The 26,518-nt window shown below is 35.9% G+C and overlaps 1 protein-coding gene across 1 annotated transcript in view; it reads left to right on the top strand.

Annotated features, from left to right (window-relative positions):
- The window catches only part of ZFPM2 (zinc finger protein, FOG family member 2), a 319,145-nt gene that overhangs the window by 62,257 nt on the left and 230,370 nt on the right, over window positions 1-26,518 (top strand). Inside the window, exons 2-3 of the mRNA XM_059836148.1 lie at window positions 2,112-2,270; window positions 17,658-17,759. Of these exons, the coding sequence (XP_059692131.1) occupies window positions 2,112-2,270; window positions 17,658-17,759 (261 nt within the window). The remainder of the gene's footprint in view (window positions 1-2,111; window positions 2,271-17,657; window positions 17,760-26,518) is intronic.

Here is a 26,518-nt window from a genome sequence, read left to right as displayed (position 1 = left end):
AATATTTGGAAAATTTATTAATGGCATATGGCTGCTTTTGCAATGATGCAAACCACGGTATTTATCCATCTTTATACAGGGCAGAAATTTATATTTCCCTAAAATAGCATAATTTTTCTTTCATTGTGTTTTTCCTTCCTAGTTTATTTATCCAGATGTTACCAGGAGTACACACCAATAAATGGCTCTACAGACAATGTCACATATTAATAATAATATGAAATCTGAAAGATGTTTTTTGATAGTTTGTGCAGAACCCCTTGTGTTTTCATTTCTGCCATGAAACTGGACGCACGTAAGGTGCCAAAACTGCCCATGTTTAGCTGCAGTGCACTGCTCCAGTGTGTGCTAGTGCTTTGTTCTCTGTTCAGTACAGTGCGATACCCACTCTTCATTCCCTGAGCATATGCAGTTGCTGGATTTTTTCCCAACAATTGCTAGAAGGTGCAATTAACAGTGATGGATACTTTGATAGTGAGAATCTTTATTTCTTCAGCCATAATAGCCCCTTATTTTAGGAGATATATTGTTGAATGACAGCTAGTGTTGGTGACTATGTGTCCACAAAAGTGGGTTCATTTGGTCAGATTCTCAGCTGGCACAAATAGTCATATTTCCATGAAAGATAGTAAGCTATATTAATTTATGGAATCCCAGCTGGGATTCTCAATCAATTTCAATAAAAAGTAACCATCATATTCCTCTGAAGTAAGAATTACACAACCTAGCCTAAAGTGAATTTTGCTGTTATAATAAACGTAGGTAGTCACTGGTTCATAATAAATTACATAAAATTAGAGTGTAGTCAATATTTGATTTCTTTTAAAAATTTATCCCTTCCTTTTCATTGAATGCAACAGAATCATTTATGTATTGTATCTCAGCATGACAGATTGTATAGGAATAGCGTATTTAATACTGGAAAACTATCATATAAATACAAATTACATTTTTTTTCATTAGCTAGCTAGCTTTCATTTCGAGGAAGAAATACTCAGTCAATTATAAATGAGGCTGTGCTTTCATTGGAGAGTGAAATATGTAATTTTTTTCAAGCCTCAACCATGTATAATGAAATCTCTCTTTTGAAATCCAGTCTTAAGATGGATTTTGAAACATACTGACATTTAATAAAATCTTAGTTAAATTAAAATATGTTCAGTTATTTCAAATCTCTATTTAAATCTAGGGTAAAATTCTACACCTGCACAAGAGATGTCTTTAGCAAATAGTTACTATTAACCAATGATTTTGAAGTGTGTTTATATAAGAAAGAAGAAATTTTAATTTTTGAGTACATTGGTAACCTGGGCATTACATATTATAGCTCTGCCAGGTTCTTGCTCTTCAAGAGGATCTGTAGCAACAGTATGTCTAGGTAACTAGAAGAAGAATCAAAGACCTCAGGCTGCCATTTCAAATTCAGACTTGTGCCCTGCTTCTGTAACTGGCTTATGTTTCTGTAGCCCTTGGCTAGTAGTTTACCACAATGGTTGTTTGGCCTCTGTGAAATGCAGTGATAGTCTGTCTGAGTCTCGTCCATTGATTGGGAGTCTTATTAAAGAGTCTAGCAAATGAATGATCACGGATACTGTCAGGCGCTGGTTGAAGCAAAATAGCAGAATAAGCTGAAGAAGTTCATACTGTCAGTACCTTTGTAGTAATTCACTGTTGTCAGTACTGTTAACTCAAGAAATGAAGACTGTAAAGGGAACCTCTTAAGTACTGTAATTCAGCATCAAAAAACAATGACTAACAAACAAGAGAAGGCTCTTCACTGTTTATGTGGCTTTACAAATACAGCTTTGATTTCCATTGTTAAAACTGTCTGCATTTAATACTAGAGCCCAATGAATAATGAAAAAAACCCCATGTGCAAGTATTATTAATACATATTATTAATAACACTTTGCATATTCTGATTTGAAGTCGTCAGGAAAACAGTCACTTTCAATTTCCATAAAATGCTATTTGTCCAATTCTAATAAGTGCTGAACACAGCTGTGGAAGGAAAAACTAGCTAAACACTTCCAGTTATAAGTTCATTAAGGTTTTATTTCACATTGTCCTGTTAGATGGTTTTGCCACAGTGTTCCTGATTCTTTTTAAAGGGCCCCTTGAGGATGCCATTGAGGATGAAGAAGAGGAGTGCCTGTCTGAGGAAAATGATACTATCTCAAAAGAAGACTTTCCATTGGAGGAAAGCTTTTCTGCAGAGTTTGAGCCTGAAAATCTGAGCTGTGAAGAAGTGGAATACTTTTGTAATAAAGGTAATCATTGTAGCCCACCTCTTGAGGGAATACTGGCCAAACTGCATCCAATTGGTCAAAAAGATTTTTTTGCTTTAAAATGTACAAAAAGTCCTATTAATATAGTACCTTAAAAATAGGAAAATGAGTCACTTGTGGAGATAAGTCTGGTAAGGGGTAAATGTTTAAATGTGTTGGAAGATGTACTTTTCAGGGAGGTGAATCGTCTTGCCTTTAATGTTTTCCTTCAAGAATGTTATTTTCTATGTATTTAACTGTAGAGAACAGGCCTCAGAAGTCAATTATTATCAGATCTGAAGCTAGCAATGCAGCATGTCTGTTCATTGCTTCTTTGCCTAGGAAACATTGCTAGAAAAACAGATTGTGTCTGTAGATTCTAGGATTAAAATAGAGCTTATTATAGAACTTATTATGCATGGTAGAAAACTAGTGATTTGTGAAAGGATAACTTTTAAAGTTGCAGATGCCTATTTGATGCATTTGTTACTTGCAAATTATTGAAGATAGAGGTATTTTAGCATAAGCCACACCAATTCATTCTTACCCAGTGTTCAGTCTGCAGGGTTGTGCTGTTTCCCATTCAGCCGACAGAAGAAGCGCACTATCATGTACTGTTGTTTAGAGCATTGATTTAACCTTCTTCCTGCCAGATTTCCACTTGATTGCTTTATTGTTTGTCTTCTGCAGGTAAGGATGCCTATCAAATAGCTGGAATTGTTGTGGTGATGTTCTTCTGTTAGTCCATAACCCCCTCAGGCATTTGGATACTGATGATTTCTCTGCCATTCTGTTTTTTCCCAGATACTGACATACATTTTCTCATGATAGCTTGATATGCTCCTGTTTCTGTATTATTTTAATCTGTCTCGGACAAAGTAGAATAAATCCATTTGAAGAGTCAAATGTTATGACTGCAGAATATTAGTCTTTCCTACAGAGTCTTCAGTAATCAGTGGGGAAGGCATGAAAATGTGTTTTCTACATGTCCTCTATGTAGCTTACAAACTTTTGAAAAAATAATTTGCTTTTTGCACTACAGGTTTGTGATACTTAATAAGCCATCCTGAGAGATCAAAACAGTCTAGTCAATCGTTGAGAGTTCAGTGGCTAAAAATCTTACTGTGAAGGAGGAGAAACCAGATTATGAATGGAGATGCTTTACAAACAGGGGGACTTAAGTGCTATTATAACTGTGCTGTAAACAAATACTATAATTACTGTGCGTTCACTTGTTCATGTGCCTCTCCAACACCATTTTCCTTAGCTGAAAAAAAGTACTGTTACTGGCATTACTAAATGATTATTTAAACCACTATTTGCATAATTATTATACTGGCATCTCTTGTGTTCCCTCTGTCAGCGATGGAAGACTATGTACCACTATCAGTTCATATCAGTTTGATTTAGTTATTTCTCTGTACTTCTTGCTGCATTTCCAGGGCCCATCAATGGAAATACTGCTGTTTTGGGTGAAATTCAGAAAAATACATTATTTTTTGTTTATTTATAGCAATCAATATTGCAAATTCTTGTTGAATTTCAAGTTACCTTAGCACTTCCCTTTAATGAATGTATCTTTCAGGGAAAACACTGAATCCAGGCCATTGTATTAAAGAAGATCAGGAATTAAATGGGAAAACATTTAAATCTGAATCTTGATTAACATATGTTTTATTAAGGACATCTGCTGATTCTTCAAGCTGAATACCTTTTGACTCCCCAGCAGTTCTTTTTCCAAATGTGTTGTGGTTATAAAAGAATCTTAAACCCATCCACTGCAACTGCTGCAGAAGAAAAGTCGAAAAGAAAATTTCTGAGGATGAAGGGGCACATAAAACCCCTAATCTACTTCCAGCTGAGGCAGTGTGACAGAAAGTCCCACTTTGAAGTAAGTTGAGAATATCCCTGGAAAAGGATGGAATGGGAGACTAGAAATGTATTGTTTTTTATTAATGTCTCAACTTCTGTTGAATGTCCTGCTTCTTCAGTGTCACATCTTAAGTGTAGTTAACATGAGGCCACATACGTTTTTCTGAGGATAAAACCCAAGAAGACAAAGCTAATCTGGAAAGCAAATAAATTTCTTTTGTGCCCTTTTTTATTGGAAGGGTTTGTGACTGTATTATATAGTAAATACTAAAAGTGATACCAATTCTCATGATTTTTGTCATGAATCTGTTAATCATTCATAACCTTTTTTTTACTTTGTAGTGCTTCAGTATTGAAATTAAAAGATGGTATGAGAAATAAGCTTTTTTTTGCTAAAAATATTTTTTCTTTAACATCATGAATAAAAGCTTGAAAATGAGATATGTACCAAATAGGTTAGAGAGCAAATAAATGCATTCTAATTTCTGGTTTGAGGGCCTGACTTTCTGATTTGTGTTTTAGTCTTTGACAGTATTGATAGCCTGTAAACCACAGATACCTTCAAAGGAGGGAAAAACAAGTGTAGATCTGTATTTTCTCATGCGACAGGTTTCCTTTTCCTGGAAAATATCAGAATTGGCATCAGAATCCTTTATGCTATTTCTGCATTCTCCTCTTGCCAGCATGAACCATTAAAAGTTGTAGAAAGTAAGGGGATTTTATTAGATATAAATATTCATCTGACCTGGCTACCCATTTCCCTCCCCTGGGGTTTCTTTCTCGCTGACCCAGAACAAGAGGACAAATGGGTAGCAGGGCTTCGTGCAGAATCAAGAGACGTGGGCAACAAATGGCACAACTGTTGGGGAGGAGGTGTTTGTGAGGCTTCACCCATGGTACGTTTTCCGTACTTCCTTGGCTGTGTAAATCTAAGCATCACCTAAAACCAGAGGCTTTTAACTATCCAAACTAGGCACTGAAGGCAAAAAATTACTGAACTTAAAATTCATTCAGATTAATGAAAACAGAGGACGTACGGGTTCAAAACTTGATAACTTTGGCTTTTTGACTGAAGAGTTTTTCCTGTGAAACTATGCCTGATCATATTATAAGCAGAGAGCAGTCTCTTATTGTCTAAATTGCAAACAGCTAACCTTTATAAAGCCATACTTGTCATTCCCACCTTATTAATTTGGGTTTGTGAGATTGATTCAGCAGAATAGTTGCCAGAATTAGAAGGCGAAGGAGAAAGCCTCTGCAAAGTGTGAAGCAAATTAATCACGTTGATTGAACAACATGTCATTTTACAACTTCTCCGTTTTCGAAATTATGACTTTTGGCCATTATTTTTCCCTTCTCCTTTTGCTCATTAGCGGCTTTTACAACAAGGAATCTGGAAAATTCCACCTTACCGCCCCCACTTTTGCAACTCCACAAAACCAAAATTAACTTTGCTACATGTGAATAATTATTCCTATGTAGTCTTCATTTACACTCAGATGTGAAGAAGTGAACAGTGTTTGAGCATGTAAATATTAAAAGCAAAAATGGAAATTAGCAACCTATCAGGGATCAGTTTAAGCTTGCAACTGTGAATTTTTAACATTTTGGATGAAGTTTCCCATCCAAGAATGAATATTTTAGACGAGCCTCAGAATAGATGGCAGTTAGAAGTTTGATTGTTTGCAATTTTGGCAGCAAGATTAGGGAGAAGGGAGTATTTTGGAAACAGCAATAATAATAATAACACAGTCATAGTGTTCTTCCACTACAAAGCTGCACTGGTCTCAATCTTTGGAGTAGAAACAAAAAATTTGGTAGGATATAGCCTTGGTGATAATGCATTGCATTTTGTCAGTTTGTGGCCTTTAAAAATTGCTGTTTATGCTCAGTTACTACAAATTTCTGCACTGCAGATAAAGAGGGTGTCTGATGATGCTGTCCACACAAAGCCTGTATTAGCCTGAAACCTCCGTTGCTGAAGATTTTTTTTTAGTTTCCAGATAGTGGGTATCTGGAATCAGAGTTTGTATTAGATTAAGATTAATTCAGATTAAATTCAGATGTAGATTTATTAGATACATGCCAGTATTTAGATAGTCTGAATAAGGAGAAAGTAGCCTGTCTCCCATGCAGAAGAGCGATAGACTAGATAGCTGAAAGTCTACTATGGAAGCTAGGAGATAGTACATATAGATTAACTTTTGTCTTTTATAGGTAGGAATAAGAAAATGAGGTGATGCTAACAGACAAGAGAAGAAGTAAGCTGGAGGCATGATGGAGCTAATAAAAGCAGGAGGGCAGATACAAGAAGGAGGCACAAACAGCAGAACAATACAAAAGCTAGTAATTTGGAGGTGATGGGATGAAAAGCGAAGTACTAAATCAAGTTGCACCAGGGGAGGTTTAGACTGGATATTAGGAAAAATTTCTTTACTGAGAGAGTGGTGAAGAATTGGAACAGGCTGCCCAGGGAGGTGGTGGAGTCACCATCACCGGAGGTGTTCAAGGAACGTGTGGACGTGGCATTGTGGGACATGGTTTAGTGGGCATGGTGGTGTTGGGTTGATGGTTGGACTTGAGGATCTTACAGGTCTTTTCCAACTTTAGCGATTCTGTGATTCTGTGAAGTTCATTTGGGCTATGAAGTAGTTTGTCATTGGCTTTTTAGTCTGTAATTGCTGTCATCCTGCCTAGATACCCTCAGAAAAAATAACAAGATATTCTCATCTGTTACTTAGAAAGTTTGCCATACTCATATGGAGGTATGAGTAAAGAGGAAGGAGAATAGGAGCCTTGTCTACTTCGTAAGCATGGGACTGGCTAAACAGATTACAGTTCCTTGTGACCTTCTCAGCAGAAGTGTTCAATGAGGGATTAACTTTCAAAGGAAAAGTTATCCGGAGCAATGAGAGAGATCACTTGAGATTAGTAGATAGTTAAGTAGCTGTATTCAGAGAAGGAAAGAGGCAAGAGAAGAAAATGGAGGAAGGACTATAACCAAGAGAGAAAATGTGGGACTGTTTCCAGAAGAAAGAGGCAAATGGAGGAATGTACATAACTAGAGAAAGAAGACATCCATTTCTTGCTGCCATGCTTACTAGGACAATTTTGTTGAGTTTTCATGTTCTTTGTGTGTAGCACAGCTGTTGTGCTTGTTCCTCATGTTGTAGGGATCCCATAGTTACTCCACCACAAAGCAGCATTGGCATCAGCCCGCAGTAGAAGGAAATTCAGTGGCCTTAACACTGCTGGTGGCAGATTGGAAAGCAAATGGCTTCTGTTTCCCACTGTTAACTGTGCTTCAGTTGGTAACATAGGAAGATATAGGGGATACATAAGGTGGGATGAAGATTGATTGTTTCATGATACAATGCCTTTTAGGATCTATAGCACAGACTGCTATGTATGCCCATAGCAAATCAGTGTTGATGCGTGATTGTAGTTTCTGATACATTGCTTATCTTTATTTGTGGGGGAAGAGGGGGTTGAGGGGAATCCAGTGCTGTCTGAAACTCATATACGGTTCTAAGTCAGCAAGAAGAGAACTCAGGAAATTTATGGGCTTCTGCAAACTGAGTGTGTACCTGCTGCTGTATTCTCATATTCTACTTGGGCAGGAGGGGATGACATCAGAACCTGATCAAACTTTTCTGCTCATGTACAGTATTTTGTCACTAGCCTGCCAGACCAGCTTAGGACTGGAATTTTTTATGTTAAACCATGTGACCTGATTGTGCAGCCAGGCTTGAGATTCAGGGAAACAGCTGCAGTGTGATTCGACATATAAGAAAAAGCATATACAAAGCTAAGTTCTTCTGTGCATTAATCTTTCCTTTCATACTTCATGTGCAAAGCTATCATGCTACCATCTATAATACCAGCCAAACTCTTAACACCCTGAAAATGATTTCTGTGTGTCCCTTTTTCCTCTGGAGTATGACTTTTTGTGTGTATGCCTCTGTGCATCTGTGTAAATATTCTTTACTTCTTTCACGTTAGGCATGTAATGACTAACAACATGCTTGCTGTTTTCTGTTTCTGGATCAAAAATTAGATTTATGCCTTTTTTCTTTCACTTTTTTGTTTTTTAACCTTTTAATTAATAATGTTTCTTTCCTTTTCAGTAATGGATTTCATGACAAATTTCTACCTTTTTTGCTATAGCAAGTGGAATTAGGATCAACATAAGGCAGCTATACCATAATCACTTTGAGCTCAATAAGGAGATCTTTACAGGCAACTTTGTTCTTATTTCTTAACGGGATTAAGAAGCTCAGCTCTTTAAATTCTTGCATATAACACTGACATTTCCAGGGTGTGTTTGGACCAGGGAGTTCAAAGAGAAGGAATAAAAAAGAAAAGCCAATATGACTTTGTTTTTTACCTTGCTGGAGGAGCTGTTTGTGCAAATCGCCTATAAGCTTATTGACCTGAATCTTTGACTCCTTGTTTTCTCTGGATTTGGCTGGAGTGTAGACACTGATAGAGCACTGATAGAGGTGATTGCACAGCCCTCGGCTTTGCTTGGCACCAGACACCCCCCCTCCCTGCGCCTGACATTATCTTTCCGTGGCAATACTTCTGTTCTCCTGGAGCTCATATTCCTTTATTTTTTATTTATTCATTTTAATTCATTACATTTTCTTTATGTAGGCTTTCCAAGTAAATGAAGGACACATTAATTCTTTTTGGTAAGCAGAGACAGTAGAGGGAATGTATGTGTGATGATGTATTTTCATCTCCTGGGATAACAAGAATCTGCATAAGAACTCACAGTGCTACTGACTTGTGTGCATGTTTGTGAACCTGAGTTGGATTCTCATGTTCCCCAGAATGAGGGTTCCCATATATTTATCTGTATCCCATTCAGCTGAAACAACTGAATCCTGTGCATCTTCCATACTTTTTGTCAGCTGCTGAATATGGACAAAGAAAGGAAAGGGGTTCTCTGGTAATAGCCTTGGAAAGGTGCTAAGTCAGAATTACATTGGATCCTGGCAGGATGAAAGGAGACCTTTTTCTTCTGAACATCAGCATTTGCCTTGTGCTTTACTTCTCATGCCTTCTCATTTTTTCCTGTTAGTAGACCTCAGAGGACCACCTGTTTTCTTGCTAGCAGAGAAAGGAGATATCTGAAAAGGTTGGAGTGATTTTTTTCACCATTCACTTTTGAGAGCACAGAAAGGCTTCCAGAATAACAAGTATGAGATTGGCTATCCTATTCTCATTTCTATTTACTGCTAACCCATATGTAAACCTCAGGCCATATTTTCAGTCCAACTGAAATCCATGTTGGTACTAACATCAACTTTAGTGGGATAAAAATTTGACCTACGTTAGACAAGCAAATCCTTCTTTTAATCAAAAAATTAAATAATTGGTCATCAAGCAGAGAAGTATCTCAAAAAGAAACTAGCAAGCTATGTTTCAAGAAGTAAATACATAGTTCCAAACAGAAAACATTATTTTAACTGTGCAGAATTATGAAGTGAGAGAAACACTTAAACAGCTTATTCAACTTTAAGTAGTTTATCAAAGCAACTCCAGCCTTTTCAGTCAGCACATTTTGGTTTTCTCAAGAACAATGAAATTGTGAATTCTATCACAGCTATGAGAAAAAGGATTATTTGGTTACAAGAAGTAGTGTAATGTCCCCTTTCTAGAAAGTCACGAAACTTGAACTTGGATTGACTTAAGTTTGAGCTCAAATTTGACAGAATAAATATGAATTGCAAATTAATACGGGTAATCTTCTTTAAAATATGAAATGCACCAATGACAAATTTTACCACATGTTCTTAGTTCATGTGTACTATACATCTGTTACTAATTTATGATGAAGGTCCATTTTGCCTTTTTTTGTCTAATTTGGTGTTCTTGACACAAAAATTCTGAATACTTTAGAAGAATACTGAGACATTCCATGAAAAATTGTTGTCAACCCAGTTCCAAAAAGCAGAGTTGCTCACAGGCTGTGTACTATATAAGTCAGCTGTGGGGATATTGGCAGTAATTTAACTCTCAAAGGATCAGAAAAAATAAATGAAGCAAATGCCACATTTATGACATCGTTGGATAAATATTGATAAGGCAAATATTATTGCTGGATAGATTCTTGTGGATAAGAGAAAAAGAAGCATTTATTTATGACTGCTAAGTCTTTTTCTTGGGTTTGACTCATAGAAGTCTAGAATGTTTTTGAAACCACGTGTAATACAGCATATATGTGGAAACATACCTCCAACGATAGGGAATTGGCTGCTTTTGATATTGAAGCACCTGGAGTGTTGATTATTTCAAACAAAAACATCAAACTGTTTACAAGAAGCTAAATTAAAATTTCACTTTGTAAGAAGAGATATATATTGCTACTCGTTATGCAGCAATGTGTAGAAATCACATGAAAACTACATGTGTATATGACAGTGATTTCAGCTGCACGTTATAAAATGAGATTTTCTTGATTGGATGAAGAATCCTTGTAAAAGATGTAGTATTTCTGCAGTGGGGAAGGAACAGACTTGTTACTTAATTAAGTCGAAATATGAACTTGCAGAAGAGTCTTCAAACTTAGAGTTTGAAACTTGCTACAGTGCCTCTGAAGTCATCTCATTGTTCTGCTGCAGGGTGTTTTAGATTCTCATGGATTGTCGATTTCCATTGAAATAATTTTTGAAAATTACACTGAGCAACAGTCTTATTTTAGGGCATCTAAATATTTTTAAAAATGTGCTTCTGCTGCTTTTCTCATCAAGTGCCTAGAGCTATATAAGTTTGAACCCCAGGTTGGTACTTGAATATGTCTAATAGAGTTCTTGTATTTGAAGTTTTAATAAGGAAAGATTGAAAAGATGCAAGACTTCTTTCTTTTTTTTTTCCTTTAAATTTATAGATGCTTCTGGGTAGCCAGTGTATCTGAATGGTAGTCGTTTGTAGTAATGGTGCCACAAAAGTTGCTCCCTCAAAATTAGGATAAATATAAAGCTCATTAGTAGAAGGAAAGTCTGGAATACAATTTAGAGAACGCTTACACTGTTCTGAAGGAAATACATTTGAATGAGTGATCCTTGTCTTGAAAGGACTTCAAAAGCAAACAGTGCGATAATGAGAACATATCAAACATTTAGAGAAAGGGGAAGGCCAGACTCAGTCTAGATGAACTTGCTGCAAAGCAGTGTCTTATCCGAGAAGAAAAGTACCATAGCTGAAATGGTTAGAAATAATTGACACTGTTTTTTGACATTATCACTGAGCTGAAGTGTCATTGTGTCAAGATGTCATTTCATTAAAAAAAGTGCTGATTTTAATATGAAGTAAAATAGTTTCTGTACCATTATTTTGGAGAGTTAACAGCTTGCACACATGTAGGTACTCACCAACACATGGATATTCATAGACCTTTCCTAAAAGTTAGGATAAGAGACAGTGCATTATTTCTGACATTTGCTGGATAAATAATTTTAAGAGTGCTTAGGGCAACTAGAAACATGCAGTTATTTCGAATGAGATTTATCCCAGGAGAAATGATGATTGTTAATCAGCATGACAGAAAACAATAATTGCTTGCAAAGAAGCAAAGTATTGACATGATTAATATAATCTGAAATAAAATGCAGTGGATTAGCATGTACAAGTGCTGGTTTCTTTCAGGTGCGTTAGCAAATCAATCATCTGAGGGCCAGATTTTGCTCAAACTCACTGTATTTGTGGAGTAGGGTGTCTCAGTTGACTTGGGTGGGCTTCACTGAAATTATTTCTGATATACATCAGGTGAAGTGATAACAGAGTCTGGTAGTGATGTCTCTCTCTGTCCTGTGTCCTTGCAAGGCTTGTAGCATAAACCCATTTGCATGACACTGTAGCCACTGTAGTTGTTTACCATGTCCTCACACCAGATGCCAAATACAGCAAAGTATGGAAACATCCCCCCCAATTTATTTAGTATCTTTGTTCTCAGAGTTCTGTTTCCATACCAAAATCTTATTTAAAGAATTTTTTTTGCATTATTTACATGTATTTTATGCCCAGAATGTTTTATATCTGCTGAAAACTTGCACTGCCATTAAAATTGGAGACTTCTGCTTGTAAAATATATACATAGATTTCTTTAAAAAGAGCTAATCCACAAGAAGGACAGTTAAGTCCTGTTAGATGTCATTGGTATTCTTAAGAATAGTGTGTGCTGCTGAAAAGTAACTTGTATTAAATGAATTAAGTACATTGTATTTGTATTTTAAGTTGTATATGGTTTGTTTCAAAGTTATGTGAATGTTGCTTCTGAAGAGAGGTTCCTGGCAAGGATTCTGGGCTTACAGTGTGTTTTTTAGGATTCAAGAGCAAGATTATCAGTGGGTGTAAGCTGCGTTACTGGTCCTACGCACTGTGATAAAGCAAATAACAAAGGATAATTTTTGTATGCTAATTTACAGTTTCTGAGGCTCTGGCATCTAGATCATATGTACAGCCTCAGAATCCTTCTTTGGTTGGATCTGGAATTATTGCTACCGTAGGTTGTGGCAGAAAGAATGAAAGGGCCCCTTCCCCCAGTTGCCTAAGAAATCCTGCCCCTTCATGACCAGGCGCACTGGCCTGGTAACGTACATAAGGTTATGTACCTTGCTAAATTAAAGTCTACAGTGGGTGACTCCCCAAGTCTCTGCATCGTGTCTGTTTTCTCTTTTGGCGGTGCAGAATGCTACAGGCTTTGTAACAATTTATTCCTGAATTGATTTATTATAATTGAGAAGGGATGTTTCACTCTGAACAGCTGTATTAGGATGTTAACAATTTAAGTTTACATTTATGCTGCCAGGAAGAATGAGCACAAACTGAATTTCAAACTTTTAATGTTCTCTCACTCTAATATAAGCTGCTGTGTGCTGTTTGTGACTGGTACAGTCCTTCACCCAAAGCTATTTTGTCTGATGATAAAACCATGAGTGTATGAAGCTTGCACATTTTTCATCTCTTTTATGACCTTATCTTTTGTGAGCAGCTTCTGTGAAGGTATCCTAACTATAGGAAGCACCTGGCAAACATATATGATATCTATGCTGTGATAAGCAGTTGTGAACAAGAAAGTAGATCTGTCAGTTCTGTACTGTTCATTGTTAAAAAGACTTTGTTGATTTAGCTGATTGCAAAATACATTATAGAGTGACTAACAGCTGCTATAACATTCCTAGTCAAGAAAGTTCAATAGTTACATTGTACGAGACTTTCTGCAAGAGCCTAAAATTGATAGGAACAACATGGATTAAACCAGCAGGGTTGAGAAGAACTGCTAACCCATGTGCTTCTTTAAAATATCGCAACTACTTGTGGTACAAGCTGATTAAGCACAAATTGGGAAGTCTTTAATTTGTTAAAAAGATTAAAGTGAAATTACTTGTTAATATTCAAGTCTCTCTTTTCCTCCTTGTCAGTGTTGTCAGAGATGTTAGGGTTCTCCCTCTCGTGTTTCTGGTAATATGTCTCTTTTACAGTCTTGAGATTCCCTGACTAACTGTACCACCTTGAATTATAGTGGTTTAGCGTGTTCACTTGCCTCTATTGGATAAACACTAGGATATTAAAAATCACATTAAAAGACTTTGAACTGTTTTTGAAGAGCAACAGAAACAGTTAACGCTGGTAAGAAATAGTAAAGTCAAGATGAAAATTCTATTCATATTACAGTATTGAAGTTGTTTGAATAAGAATTTTTTTTTTCTCTTATTTAAGCAGTGTTTTGTGTATTCAGCACTACAACATAAGGCAGAGATTTGTTTCACCTAACTTTAGCTGGCTAAAGATAGGTTCCTAGTCTAAGTTGTGTGTTTCAGAGGATGGTTCATTTCAACTCTCAGACACCAAAAGGGGTCTCGTATCTCAGGCATCCTCAGATAGGATGAGTCACTGTGGAAGTTTCTCTCTTCCCTGTCTGTAGGAGCACCTACCTAAGTAGTCTGGACTTTCAGACAGTAGTAGCTTAACTTTCAGACATCTAAGGTTTATCGTTGCTGGTACTTTTATACCACTCTTTGGTGTTGGTAGTAAAAACTTGTTTCTCCTTTAACTTATATACAAAATATAATTGAGCAGCAAAGTGAAAAACTAAGCATAAGAAGAAACCAAAACAATGGGATTAGAAAGGAGTCAACAGGTTAGTAGCAAAGTGAGTGGTATATATGAGGCAAAAAGCACTTGATTTGATTTGGAAGAAAGAAAAAAATAATGTTCTGGATCCAATTAAACGTCTGCACCTGTAAATTGAAGAAAAATGTAATCAGTTTTAAAATAAATATTAAAAAGTAGTCTGACTGAGACTGGAAAATAGTCAGTGAATGAACAAAAAGAGTAAACAATGGAAAGAAAATAAATTCTGTAAGGAAATAAACTCCTTTGTGCTAAACAAATGTTAGCTGCTAAAGTAGCATTAAGTAAGGGGAAAGAAAAGAAAAAAAGCTTGAGAGATGTGTTTTGTTATCAGCTCTTGTGCTAAGCCTCCTTTTGGCTTCTTAAAGTTGCAGTGTCTGCAGTACCAAATGGTTTGATTTGGTTGTCCATTTTCATCTGACCTTGACACTCAGCTGAGCCTGGGATAGACTTGCTTCACTGGTGGATTCTGAAATCCACAGCAATGTACCATTTGTTGGTTTCACAAGCAGATTGCTTCAGTATGGAGGGAGAGTAGTATGGGGGAACTGGAAAAATCAGCGTTGTGATATTTCAAGTGTGTAATGCATGGACATGGTAGTTGGTGAATAATAGAAAATATCAATGAAAACAATTAAAAATACTTCTAGATACAAAACAAAGTTTTCCTTAATGTAAATTCTACACATTTTGTTCTACTCTATTTGCACAGGACGTGCATTAATTCATGAAAACTTAGTTATGAAAAACATGTAACACCATACTTCATGAAACATTGAAAAAGCAAGTTAATGAAAAGTTAAGCCATCTGCTAACATACATTTTCAGATCTTTCCTCATCTCCCAAATACTTAATTACTGTGTGCTGTAGGTTGTATACCTTAGCTGTAATTCTGTCCTTCTTTTGCCCTTCAGCCCAATCTTTTCACGTAAGTTTCTCCTCCTCTTTCAGTTCTAATAGTTTTGTTTGTTTGATGTTCTGGTTGGTTGCATTGATTGAAAGAATGCTTAAATTTGCATGCTAACGCCAGGTTTGCATATATTATAACCTGGAAAAACTTTTATATTTTGGAGCTAAAACTTTCCATGCTTGGGCTCTATCTAAAAGAATTCTTAATACTGTTGTTTTTCTAATTTATTCCGTAGAGATCTATTGTTTACAGCGGAAGAAAAACGTTTTCTTTAGTAGAAAAATTCCATGCAAAGAACATTTTTAAGAGCTTTCCATGGTGATTATACAGCTTGAGTTAGAAACTCATAGTCAGAATTGCCCTTGCGGTGAAGTGCTTTCCAACATTTTGGAGAAAACTGGAGTTGATCTTGCCAGGTTTGAACCTTGGAAAATTGTCCTTTGTGTCTCTCCAATAAAGAGCAATTTGTTGCATCTCTAAGTAGCTATGAAGGCAGAAAGATGAAGGTAAAAATATCTGATAGGTTGTTCAGTCCACCCAAAAAACCCAGAGCTCTGTTTGGTTACTACAAAATAACTACACAAATGCGAATTCAAAATAGGGTAGTTGGTTAAAAACCAAATAAGTTCTAAAACTACTTAGAAGAAACTTGATAGCTTTTTCAGCATGTGAATAGGACTGTTTTCTGAAAGGTAACTTCAGATTGAATTGAAGCATGTGAACTTCCAGTGCCTGGGTAAAATTATACAGTGTGTTTAACAGAAAATTTATACTAGATATTCATGATGTCTTTTCGCTTTAAGTGCCTATGAATACACTGGACTGTGTTTTTAGTACTACGAGTACACTGAACTACATTTTTGTTATCGAAGTCTGGAGCGAATATAGTATTGTGTTTTGTGCGAGAAGTAGTTTACCAGGCTCTTATACTTAGGATTTGAAAAATACACTTAGGATTTGAAAAACTATTTTATGAATGCAAGCAAGAATGTGTTATTACAAGACCTTACATGTACACATGAAGTTAATAGTTTATAGTGTTTGTATATAATCATGTACTTGAAAACTCTGGGTCACAATCTTATCTGGTATAAATATAGCTCCAGTGATAATGTATGGGGATCTGGCATGGTTTGTTGTAATCACATTTCTTTACCTATGTTGCTAATAAAAGCTTTTGTTATCATGAGTGGGGAAAAAATTACAAGTTACTGCTTAATTGCTGTGCCTTTTGCTCCTTATTGCTCTCCTATTGTCAAATCAACAAACAGTCTGATTTTTAGATTCTAAAATACACAGCATTTGTTTTTTAGTGCGGCCACTTTTCTGTGTGACACAGTTTTTTTAAAAAGTTTGCTTCAAGATTGCTAAAAAAATTTAAACCATAATTCAGTCCTATTTGACTGATGTATTTAATTGCGTAGATTTGATTTTTTTCCCCATTCTTCATAGTGTCTTCTTATGCAAGAGTTTCTTGGATTGCTTAGTAGGAAAAAAAAATATATATCTACAAATGCAGTAAAGTGCTGGCCTGGATAACCCCTCGGAGATGTCATTTAATACATTACTGTGGCCAGACTATTTTGTGTTAATACCTGAACCCCTCACCATCAATGTAATTTTTCGTAGTGGTTATTTCAAAGTATTTTTGCATGGAGCTTGCCTAGAATCTTTGGTTAACTGAAATAACTGCACTTTCAACAAGGAGTTCTTCAAATAAAAATTAAATTATCATCTCTAAAAATTTAACCTTATCATAATTTTCTGTGTGTCCTATGTACAATCTTATAGTGGATAGTTGTTGAAGGCAGACGGATGTTTTCAGGTACTTCTGGATGGTGAGAATTCTAAAATTCATCAGAAATGCTGCATGTCTTTAGATGAAGCTTGATAGGGAGAAAATTATCATAGCTGGTAGATTATGACCTTTAAGGGTAAATTCCTTAAATGCTGAATTACCAAAGAGTAGCTTTCCACTAGTTGCCTGAAAAGCCAGAATGTTTAGTGGACCATATTTTTGCACTGAGTGTCATTAATCCACAATGCATAAGAAACGGTTAGGTGTCAATTCAAGAAAAGACAAAACTGAAAGCCTATGTTGCTGGGGAGTAACAAGCTGATTTCTTTCTCTCATTTGTAAAAACTTAATGACTTTTTGTGCATTGGTTTACAGAATTCAGTGAAACTTGTGATTCTGGTTTTTAAGCATACGGAGTAAACACTGATTTCCAAGATTCATCTCTCCACAGAACTGGAAGGATTGGATACTGAGGGCTTGTTTGAATCACTGGGAACTCACAGATGTTTATGTGTCTAATAATATTTTTTTTTTCATTTTCTCTCTGTTTATAGACATGCATATGTTTTTGCTTATGCATGTAAGCAGTTCTTTGGATATTGTAGGAGCTCTGCCTACAAGTTGCTATTGAAATATGTCCATACTGTATTTCTTTGATTGTTTTTTCAGGCAATGAAGAAGGCATCCAGGAGGCAGCAGAATCTGATGGCGATGCAAGGTCAGAGAAACCAGGGCAGCTTGCTGTGGAGACTGGAGATTGGGATGGACCAGGTAGGAAAAAACAACTGAAAGCCAAGAGAAATTTCTTAAACTAGATTCCAATGTTTTTTAATATTATTATTTTAATAGATGTGTTATGCTTTGCATGGATTTTTAATGGTCTATTTCTTTTGTGATCCTTTGGAGTCCAGGATATTGATGGATAAGTACTAAGATAAAGTTCTTGAGTAAAAAACGGTTTTGGCTATACCATTTTGTATATTTTTCAAAATAAAACACCTTGTGTACCTGCTTGATATAAAGGAAAATGTTGTTGCTGCTTAGAATTTTAGGATTAAAATTTATCAGTAAGTTCTCAGTTCCATGCTTGTATTGAGGTAGAAGCTTTTCTGCTCTGTTTTCTGAAGCCAGAAGACCAACCAAATGCCTGTGTCTCTTCTCAAGCTTTGTGCCTACATTTAGCAACATGTTAAGCTTAAATAGGTATGGAAACTACTGACATTTTCGAGGACTTTGTTTACCTGTTTTAGCTTGATAGAAATAATTTAGCACACCTGGTCATTGATTTCAGTTAAAAGAGAAACTCTTGGATTACAGTCAATGAAGTGTTAGAACTTCACATTAAAATAGTAATTCACAGCAAAAATTTCTATTATGCACAGTGAAGATGGTGCAAGCATAACATTGCTAAGATATAAGATGTGATGGTAACGTGGGAATACTTTTGAAGTATCTGTTCAACATAAATATGTAAAACCTCTGTTGTACCATAACAGTACCTAAGACAAAGGAGTAAATTGTATTTCTCAGTTAGGCAATTCTGCAGTTGAATTCAATGCAATGTTTTCATGGTTATGGACTCTGGAATGGGCCTTAATAATCCATTATATTTACTATATTTTAATAGTGCTGCTGGAAAGCATGCATCTGAAGCCAAACATACTCTCAGAATAGCTGTGTCTCTTATGGAAATTCTCCCTACAAAGGATGAGTACATCAGAAAAGAGTTCCAGGAGTGTTCTATCAATAATTTATAAAGCAATAATAATATTTCATTAGAAAAAATTCCTATATTTCAATCACATTTTCATCCTTGCATGATTTTGCAAATTACTGTATGCTCTTCATGAAGAGAAGAACAAAACAAATGGTAATTTTCTGAAACCAGTAGCTGGAAAATATAATGCAAACAAAAATGAAGACATAGTATATCTAATTATTATGATGTAATTTAAAATGTTTTTAATGATAATGCACAAATAAGTTGATATTGTATATAAAGCACTATGGTGTTAGATGAAGACAAGATTTAGTATTAAAATACACTACAGTACATTTAAAAGAATACAGATGACATCTTTGGATGTAGCAGAATGGCCTTTTGCAGCTTCATAGCAGACTTAAAGGCTGTCAGTGATTAACATATGACTTGTTTTTAATTTCATTATAAATAAACTCTATCTGAATTTTTTTTTTATTTTTTGTTTTTAGTGTATTTCAACATAGTTGAATATGTATTCTGTGGGCTGCTACTGCTTTTTCTATGAACTATCTTATACAAAAGTTTCAGAGATATCTTTTATGACAGTATGAAGTAAAAGGAGTATTTTTTATTCTGTTGGAAAAAAGTTTTCAGTTAAACAGTAAGGTGTGTATATTTCTTGTAATATTTATTGGTAGCTTTGACATGGGATAAGATGGAAATCAAAGCTGAATGTGGGAAAATTCCTTTTCACTTCAGAAAACTGATGACCATCAACACGAAATAAGCGGCTTTGTTTTATTTAAATATTGGTTCTTTACAAGGGTATAATATCTACGAAGAAAGGAATGGATACATACCACATGCCATGCTCTCCATCATGCATGCTTTCTGAAATGAATTTGGTTATTTATTGATACGGAAAAAGAAACAATCAGCAGAAGATCATTTTCGACCATGCAGTACGAAGAGAACTTCTTTCAGATCTTTGAAAAAAAACAAAGCATGAAATATTTTGCTTATTTAGGAACATATTTTAGCACAGCACAAACAGAAACATTAAAAATTTTGTTCAGCAACTTTACCAACTCAGTAAAGATGCTACCTCAAAGAGTAGATGCCCATACATTCTTTGTTATCTGCTCTGCCTCCAGTCTCCTTACTGAGATGGAGCTCTCTCAGAATCCAACGACTGTGTTCTACATGATACAAGTTACTGTCCACTGATCATGTGAACTGTGACAACTCAAGGATGCATATAAATAGTAGAACTCTTTTGTTAGTTTAGTATTTTTTTTCTTTTTATAGCACTAAGAGAACATACTGTTATTTTCAGAGCCAGTACTTGCCAGGGACTGAAGTTCTGTGAGTTATTCATCAGCAACAACTTACTGACAGACGAGTCAAAATTAAGCTTCTGGCATTAATCAGAGTTTTACTTTGTTTGAAAATTTGCATTGTTAAATGGTTCGCATGCATTCCCAAGCCTTTGTAATTAGAATATTTTTATGAAGAAAAATCTAGAGTTAAATGTGCAGTAGCTTCAAAGAGTTTCTGCTGAAGCAGTCTTTCAGATCACATAGTCTTGTGACCTTCACTGACCATCAAGGAATTGCAGAGATAATGCCTACTCTGTGTAGTCACTTTGAGTGTTACCTGAATATTTTTTAAACTATCCTCAGTTTTCATTGTTTTTGTCCTCATTTTTTAAAATTCTTTTTAATGAGAAGACTACTCTGAAATAATGGAAACTGAGGTCAATAGGCGGTATACGGACACACAGTAAAGGACCAGATACTTTTCCCATTATAGCCAACAGCAAAAGTCCAAGGAATAGAAAGAGTCTGCAAAGCAAGACTGGGCTTAAACAAATTTTGTATGAAAAGACGTATTTTTTTAAACGTGGAAGCAGAGCTCATTTTACAGCCTTAAATACACTGTTTGCTATCAGATGGATGCCTTTGTATTATTCCTAGGATATCAATACATGTGAGGCCCGTGATCAGTGTTTTAACACATAATGAACAAAAGACACAATCTGTGTGTCTTCTACAGACCATCCATCACACAAAGAGGAAAGGATCATTCCTTTTTTACTGGATATCTGTTATATGTAAGAACAAAAACCTCCTAAACTTGGGGAACTATGAATCAAATATCCTAGAGGCTCCATGCTTCCATACCAGAACTTTCTGAAAATCTCTGATAATTTTTGATACCAGGCCCCTCAACTAAAATATTGTTGAACCCAATATAAGGAAATTATATATTATATGCCATTTTCAGAGAGAAAGAAAAATTGTTTACAGAATTAGAAATTACTGCTTGTTTATCATCCAGTGGTCATGCTGTATTGGTGAATATAAGTTCAGTCCACTCTATTTGTCATTTTAAGAGACAGCAAATGTAAACTGTATCGAAAGGGAGAAAAGATTTGAATGAAAAAGTATGAATCATAACTTGGAAGTGTTTAAGAACAATTTTTTAGATTTTCCAAAAGCTATAATAAAAGTGAAGGCAATGTTGGCTTTACCTAGAAGAGAATTTAAAAAAATGGGAAAAATCCAAGTTTAAAACAAATGCGAAAACAGTGGATGTAACCAGATGCTAGGAATTGTAATACCTGGCTAAAAGAAAAAAAGTAACTAAAAATCTATCAGTAGCTTCATTAATAGCAGTAAGATGACATTTTAAAATGTGGTAAGAAAAAAATCATTAGAAAATTGGTATTGATCTATTACAAGTCAGGACTCTTAATAGTTACAGGGGACAGGAAAAAGGGTAGAGTAATTTAATTATTTCTAGTCTGCTTAAAACATACTTGTGCTGGAAAAACTATTTGTAAGTGATGACTGTACTTCTGTTCCATCAACAACTGATCAATGTGTTAAACTTGCTAAAACCTAGCTAATTTAAGCAGTCTGATAGTTTGAATTTAGCTTTTTTAGGAGCTAGGTGACGGTGACCCACTGTCCTAATCATCAGTCTTCAGTCTTCAAGAAGTTTTGAGATGATTTGGAAATTCTAGAATACTAGAGGAAACAAATGTGTTTGAAAACAGTAAGTCAAGGTTGGTCTGGATAATGACAGACTTGTCCACATGACAATGGTCCCACTGGAAATAATGGGATAAGTGATGTAAGACCCTTTTATTAAAGGGGGGTTAGTAAGAATGCCAATCCATACAGGTTTATGGAAAAAATATATCTTGCAAAACCAACTTAATATGTAATGGTGAGCTAAAGTATATTAGTTCTTTGCAGTATGTTTATAATCCAAAGAAAATACTGAATAATGGATAGGTATTGCTATTGCCAGATCTGAATAACTTGACATGTTAGCTGCAGTAAAATTTTAGTTTCGGTATAATTAAATATGAAGTCATGTGCTTACGAGAAGGTAATAGAAGTTTTACTACAGAAAGTAGTGTGTCTGAAAGAGTCTTGGGATTTAGTGAACCAGGGTTGACCCCAAAAGATAAGAGTTGTGGCTAAAGGATATGTTTGGGTTCTCAAATTACCTTCCTTGTCTGGTTAGCAGTCTTGTTTGATGCTGAAACAGGGTTCTGTCTCCTGCATTCACACTTCAAGATTGATATTAAAATTTGAAACAGGTTTAGAGAAGAGCCACTAGAATGTTGAAAGGACTGTTATTATGAAAAAGTGTAGGTCCTTTTCTATTTTTTTATCAAAAAAAAAAAAAAAGGACCACCTGATTACAAACTACTTTAAATTCAGACTGAAAATCTGATAACAATGGGCACCTCTTTCTAGCAAAAGTATCAGAACATTAAATGGACATCAAAGCTCCACAGTTTCAGACACAAAGAACAGATTTTGGTGCTTAAAAAGTTAATTATTGGAACATTTTATGAAAAATCATTTATCTGTCATTAGAAATATTTACATTCAGGATGAGATACTTTCCTAGAGAACATGAACAAGTCCTGTGGTAAACACTGGACTTTTTAAATGGGGTAGATTCCACTGGGGCAGAATTTAGACTGGCCAACTATGATAATTCCTTGTAACTAAAATGGAATGAATAAATCAATATACTATATATTACTTTTATAAATATTGTACAATTTGGATGCATTTATAATGAATAACTAGTAGCAGTCCTCCACATAAGCAACTCCCAATTTTTATTTCTCCAGTAATTGTGTATGCAAGCTAAATTAAGAATGATAACTTCTCTGTGCTCTTCTAAATTCTGGGCTAGTATTCTGTAGTGATAGTATAAACCAATACAGTAGAAGACATCCCATACGTATTCTGTGAGTAATATGCAAGGGAAAGTTCTTTCACTGTGGACAGATGGGACACAGTTTTCTATTTCTGATTAATTAAGCCAAAAAGATTTTCAAAACCCACTCCACTATCCGATGTGCTCAGTTCTTTTGACTTTCTTCCCACAGAGGTCCACTAACCAGTGAGTGTTGCAGCCATAGGTGAAGTTGTATCTGCCTTTTAAGACAGACAAATAGTCTCTGTGTTAGCAGTTGGGGAACTGAGTATAGGGTATTTACAAAGGTGAAATTAATGCCTCTCAGAAAATCTTGGTCCTGAAGAGGAATTGGATCTCTCTCTTCTTAATTCACATGCAGTATACTGTCAACTAGATTATCCTTATTCCCTATGTGAGCCCTTACTTTCACAGCTGTAAAGAGCACAGCTTTCTTGCAGAATGTGCTGATTTTGTGAGTTGGATAGTCTTGAAAGTCAGTCTCAGTAGTACTTTTGAAATGTATCTGTATTTTTCTTAGAAAGTGAGAAAATGTGATTTGTCCACAGATCCAAAATAAAAAAAAAGGGGGGGAAATAAGACCTAAAACTCTCCTTTTCATTTTATGGTAATTTTTTATGTATTGTGTACATTCATCTTCACATAAAATGAAAGTTTGCCATGTGTAAAATTCTGCCTCCAGTAAATCAACAGAACTTCTGCTATTGATAATAGTAAAGCAGGATGAAGTCACAACTCATGTTACATCTCAGAAGACTCATCATAACTCATACATATATCAGAGAACTGTTGAAAAAAGTATGAAGGATAGTTAAATATAGCACAGTGTAGTTTCTTTTAATTACTATTGCAGGTTGGTGTTTTTCTTAAAATGTATCAGAAAGTGTAAGAAAAATAGTAAACAGGATATTAAATAGTGCTTTAAAATGATATACTGAGCTATGATGCTATTTATGTTTAATAGAAGATAGAAATGGGCTTCCCTGTGAATTCTGGTGTATTGTTTTCGCAAGATGTGGATCAGAAAGGTTCTAGTGAACATCTGACATGCCAGGTTCACATTTTACAGGTAGTTTGAAAAGCTTTTCTGTATGGATTTCCTGTAACCATTCATAAGAATCACTGTAAATATGTATTGATTGTTGAGTTTACTCTGCATTATTTAGTAATACTATAAACAGTTTGGGTTACAAAGCAAAAGTGTATAATATAGATTGGAATGGTTGGTAGACCATTGCAAGGTGGAAACAGATACTAACAATAGTATTTTTTTTTCCCGTTTTTACTTCTTTTTCTTTTTTTTTTTCTTTCTTTCTTTTTAAACCAGTCCTAAGAAGGACTTGGAGATTACTGTCCTGATTTCGCTTCTTTTTTGATTGGGGAAATGTGGTAGATATAAGATCTTGGAAATGCTATTTGATGTAAATTAACAAAAATCCATGAAACATAGTTAACCAAAGATATAGTCTGACAGTAAGAAGAATATTGTGAAGAAGCAGAGGAAATCATAGAACGACTGTGTGTTACTCTGACAGTGAATCGGTATTATCTCTGCTATCAGATAATGCAGTTATCATTAATTTTCACATTTGCATTTCAATCTTTGGAAGGAAATGACTCTTGCCGGATGAAGATAAGAGCTCTGTACCACTATAATGAACCATCATTTTATCCCGATGCTTTGTATCCATATGAAAATGAGGCTGGGATGTGGTGTGGTATGTGAGGAGGGGGTGGGGGGTCATAGGAACATTATAACAAAGTGTCAAAAATCACTACAGACTTTTGGAGCCCTTTATGAAACAAGAGGCAGTCTAAATAAATCTTCTGTAGTGAAGTAGATATTGGATTAAAAGCAGAGAGCCAGGCTCCCATACCAGGGATTGGGAGGGAACCTCGGAGAAGCAGGGGAAGATTTCTGTGGATCTTGATTCAGTTTCCATCGCTGGTTTGAAACTAGGAGGAGGCCATGTGGGCACAGAATAGCAAAAGTAAGGGGGTAATGGCCATCAAGTTAACCCTTGCACTGCAGGTCTTGTTTTGACGTTTGAATACTACTAAGGTAGGTGAAGTAGATGCTAGTGGACCACTGGCTTCATAGTTTGGGTTCTGATACTGGAGCTGTTTTAAGAGGTCACCACACCTGTGTGTTAAATGCAGGATTTCAAATGACTTTCTTGTTATATAGTCTTGTATATAGAACTGATCCAAGTCTTCAAGGACTGTAGTGTTCCCAGTCTGTTTCCATGCGTATCCCAGATTTGTGTTGATGACCTGAAACTTTTATCTGCAGAACTCTGCAAGACATCATTCCATTTTAGGTCTGATTGACTAAAACCACTGTTCCCCAAGTACTCTTTCAGTATATTCAACTTGGTTGACCTTTGTGGTGTAGTTGTTGCCTATAACTTAGAGACTTCATCCATACATTCTTGGGACTCACTGCCAAATGTCTGCTAAAAGCATGAGCTCTTGAGCTTTGCCGTCCTGCCCCATCTTTTGTAACAAAAGGAGATTCTTATATCATCAGATGATTGTAAGAACTGATATTTAAATATATGATATTTTAAAAGTCCTTCTTAGTGTATAACCTAGAACCATTTATAGGAGCACCAGGATATCCATCTTCACAGAATCACAGAATCACTAAGGTTGGAAAAGACCTGTAAGATCAAGTCCAACCATCAAATAACACCACCATGCCCATTAAACTATGTCCCACAATGTCACGTCCTCACGTTCCTTGAACACCTCCAGGGATGGTGACTCCACCACTTCCCTGGGCAGCTTATTCCACCATCTTCCCATGACCAGCTGGGATTGATGAATTATTCCACTGGCTGTAGCAGCCGCTTCTTCCTGCAGACTTTTCTCAGGCCCTCACCTCTCTGCTCTTACATGATGAGCACATTCCTGTCTTTTAATGAGAAGATGCAGGGCTAAGAGCTGTAAGGAAAAGTAGGCTACACCTGTGTTAGTAAATTCAGTAGTGACAGAAGCTGAGTAGTATAAACTTGTGAAGTGTTAAAATGGTCACTGGCATGATTTTGGTTGAGGCCAACTGACACTCTTCCCAAGTAGATCCCAAGGTTCAGGAGTTAAAGCGTTTCAGGGAGCATTCTCCAGAGGCAGTCTGCATGCAGTCACATGTTTAAAGGCTAAGGAAGTCTCCCAGCGTGTAGGTATGGCCCTATTTGGCCTCAGTGCCCAGAACTGTTCTCTGGCACATGCCATTAACCTTTTGTTACCTTGAACAGACATACTTAGCACAGGAATTGGCTGTTCTTCAAGGCAATTGACTTGTTGGTGGACTGCTCCCTGTACAGGCCTGAAAGATGGGAAAGTGAGACTGGCTGTGTGAACTCAGATGGAAGTAGCAACCTAACCTTTGCTGTCATCTTTCCTGCATGCAAATTTGACTTTTGTGGGAAACAGGCTGTTGCGTGACCTACTGAGCATGTGTAATAGATAAAATCAAGTAATGGGGAGAATTTTAATTTATGGTCACACCTGACAAAATGAAATGATGCCCACTAGCCAGAAATAGTGGTCACGAAGGCTTTAGGAGAAAACTGAGGTG

The sequence above is a fragment of the Gavia stellata genome, chromosome 3 (genome assembly GCF_030936135.1).
Source record: "Gavia stellata isolate bGavSte3 chromosome 3, bGavSte3.hap2, whole genome shotgun sequence".
NCBI lineage: Eukaryota > Metazoa > Chordata > Aves > Gaviiformes > Gaviidae > Gavia > Gavia stellata.
The sequence above is the reverse complement of the archived record's forward strand: the minus strand, read 5'-3'. Positions and strand labels throughout refer to the sequence as shown.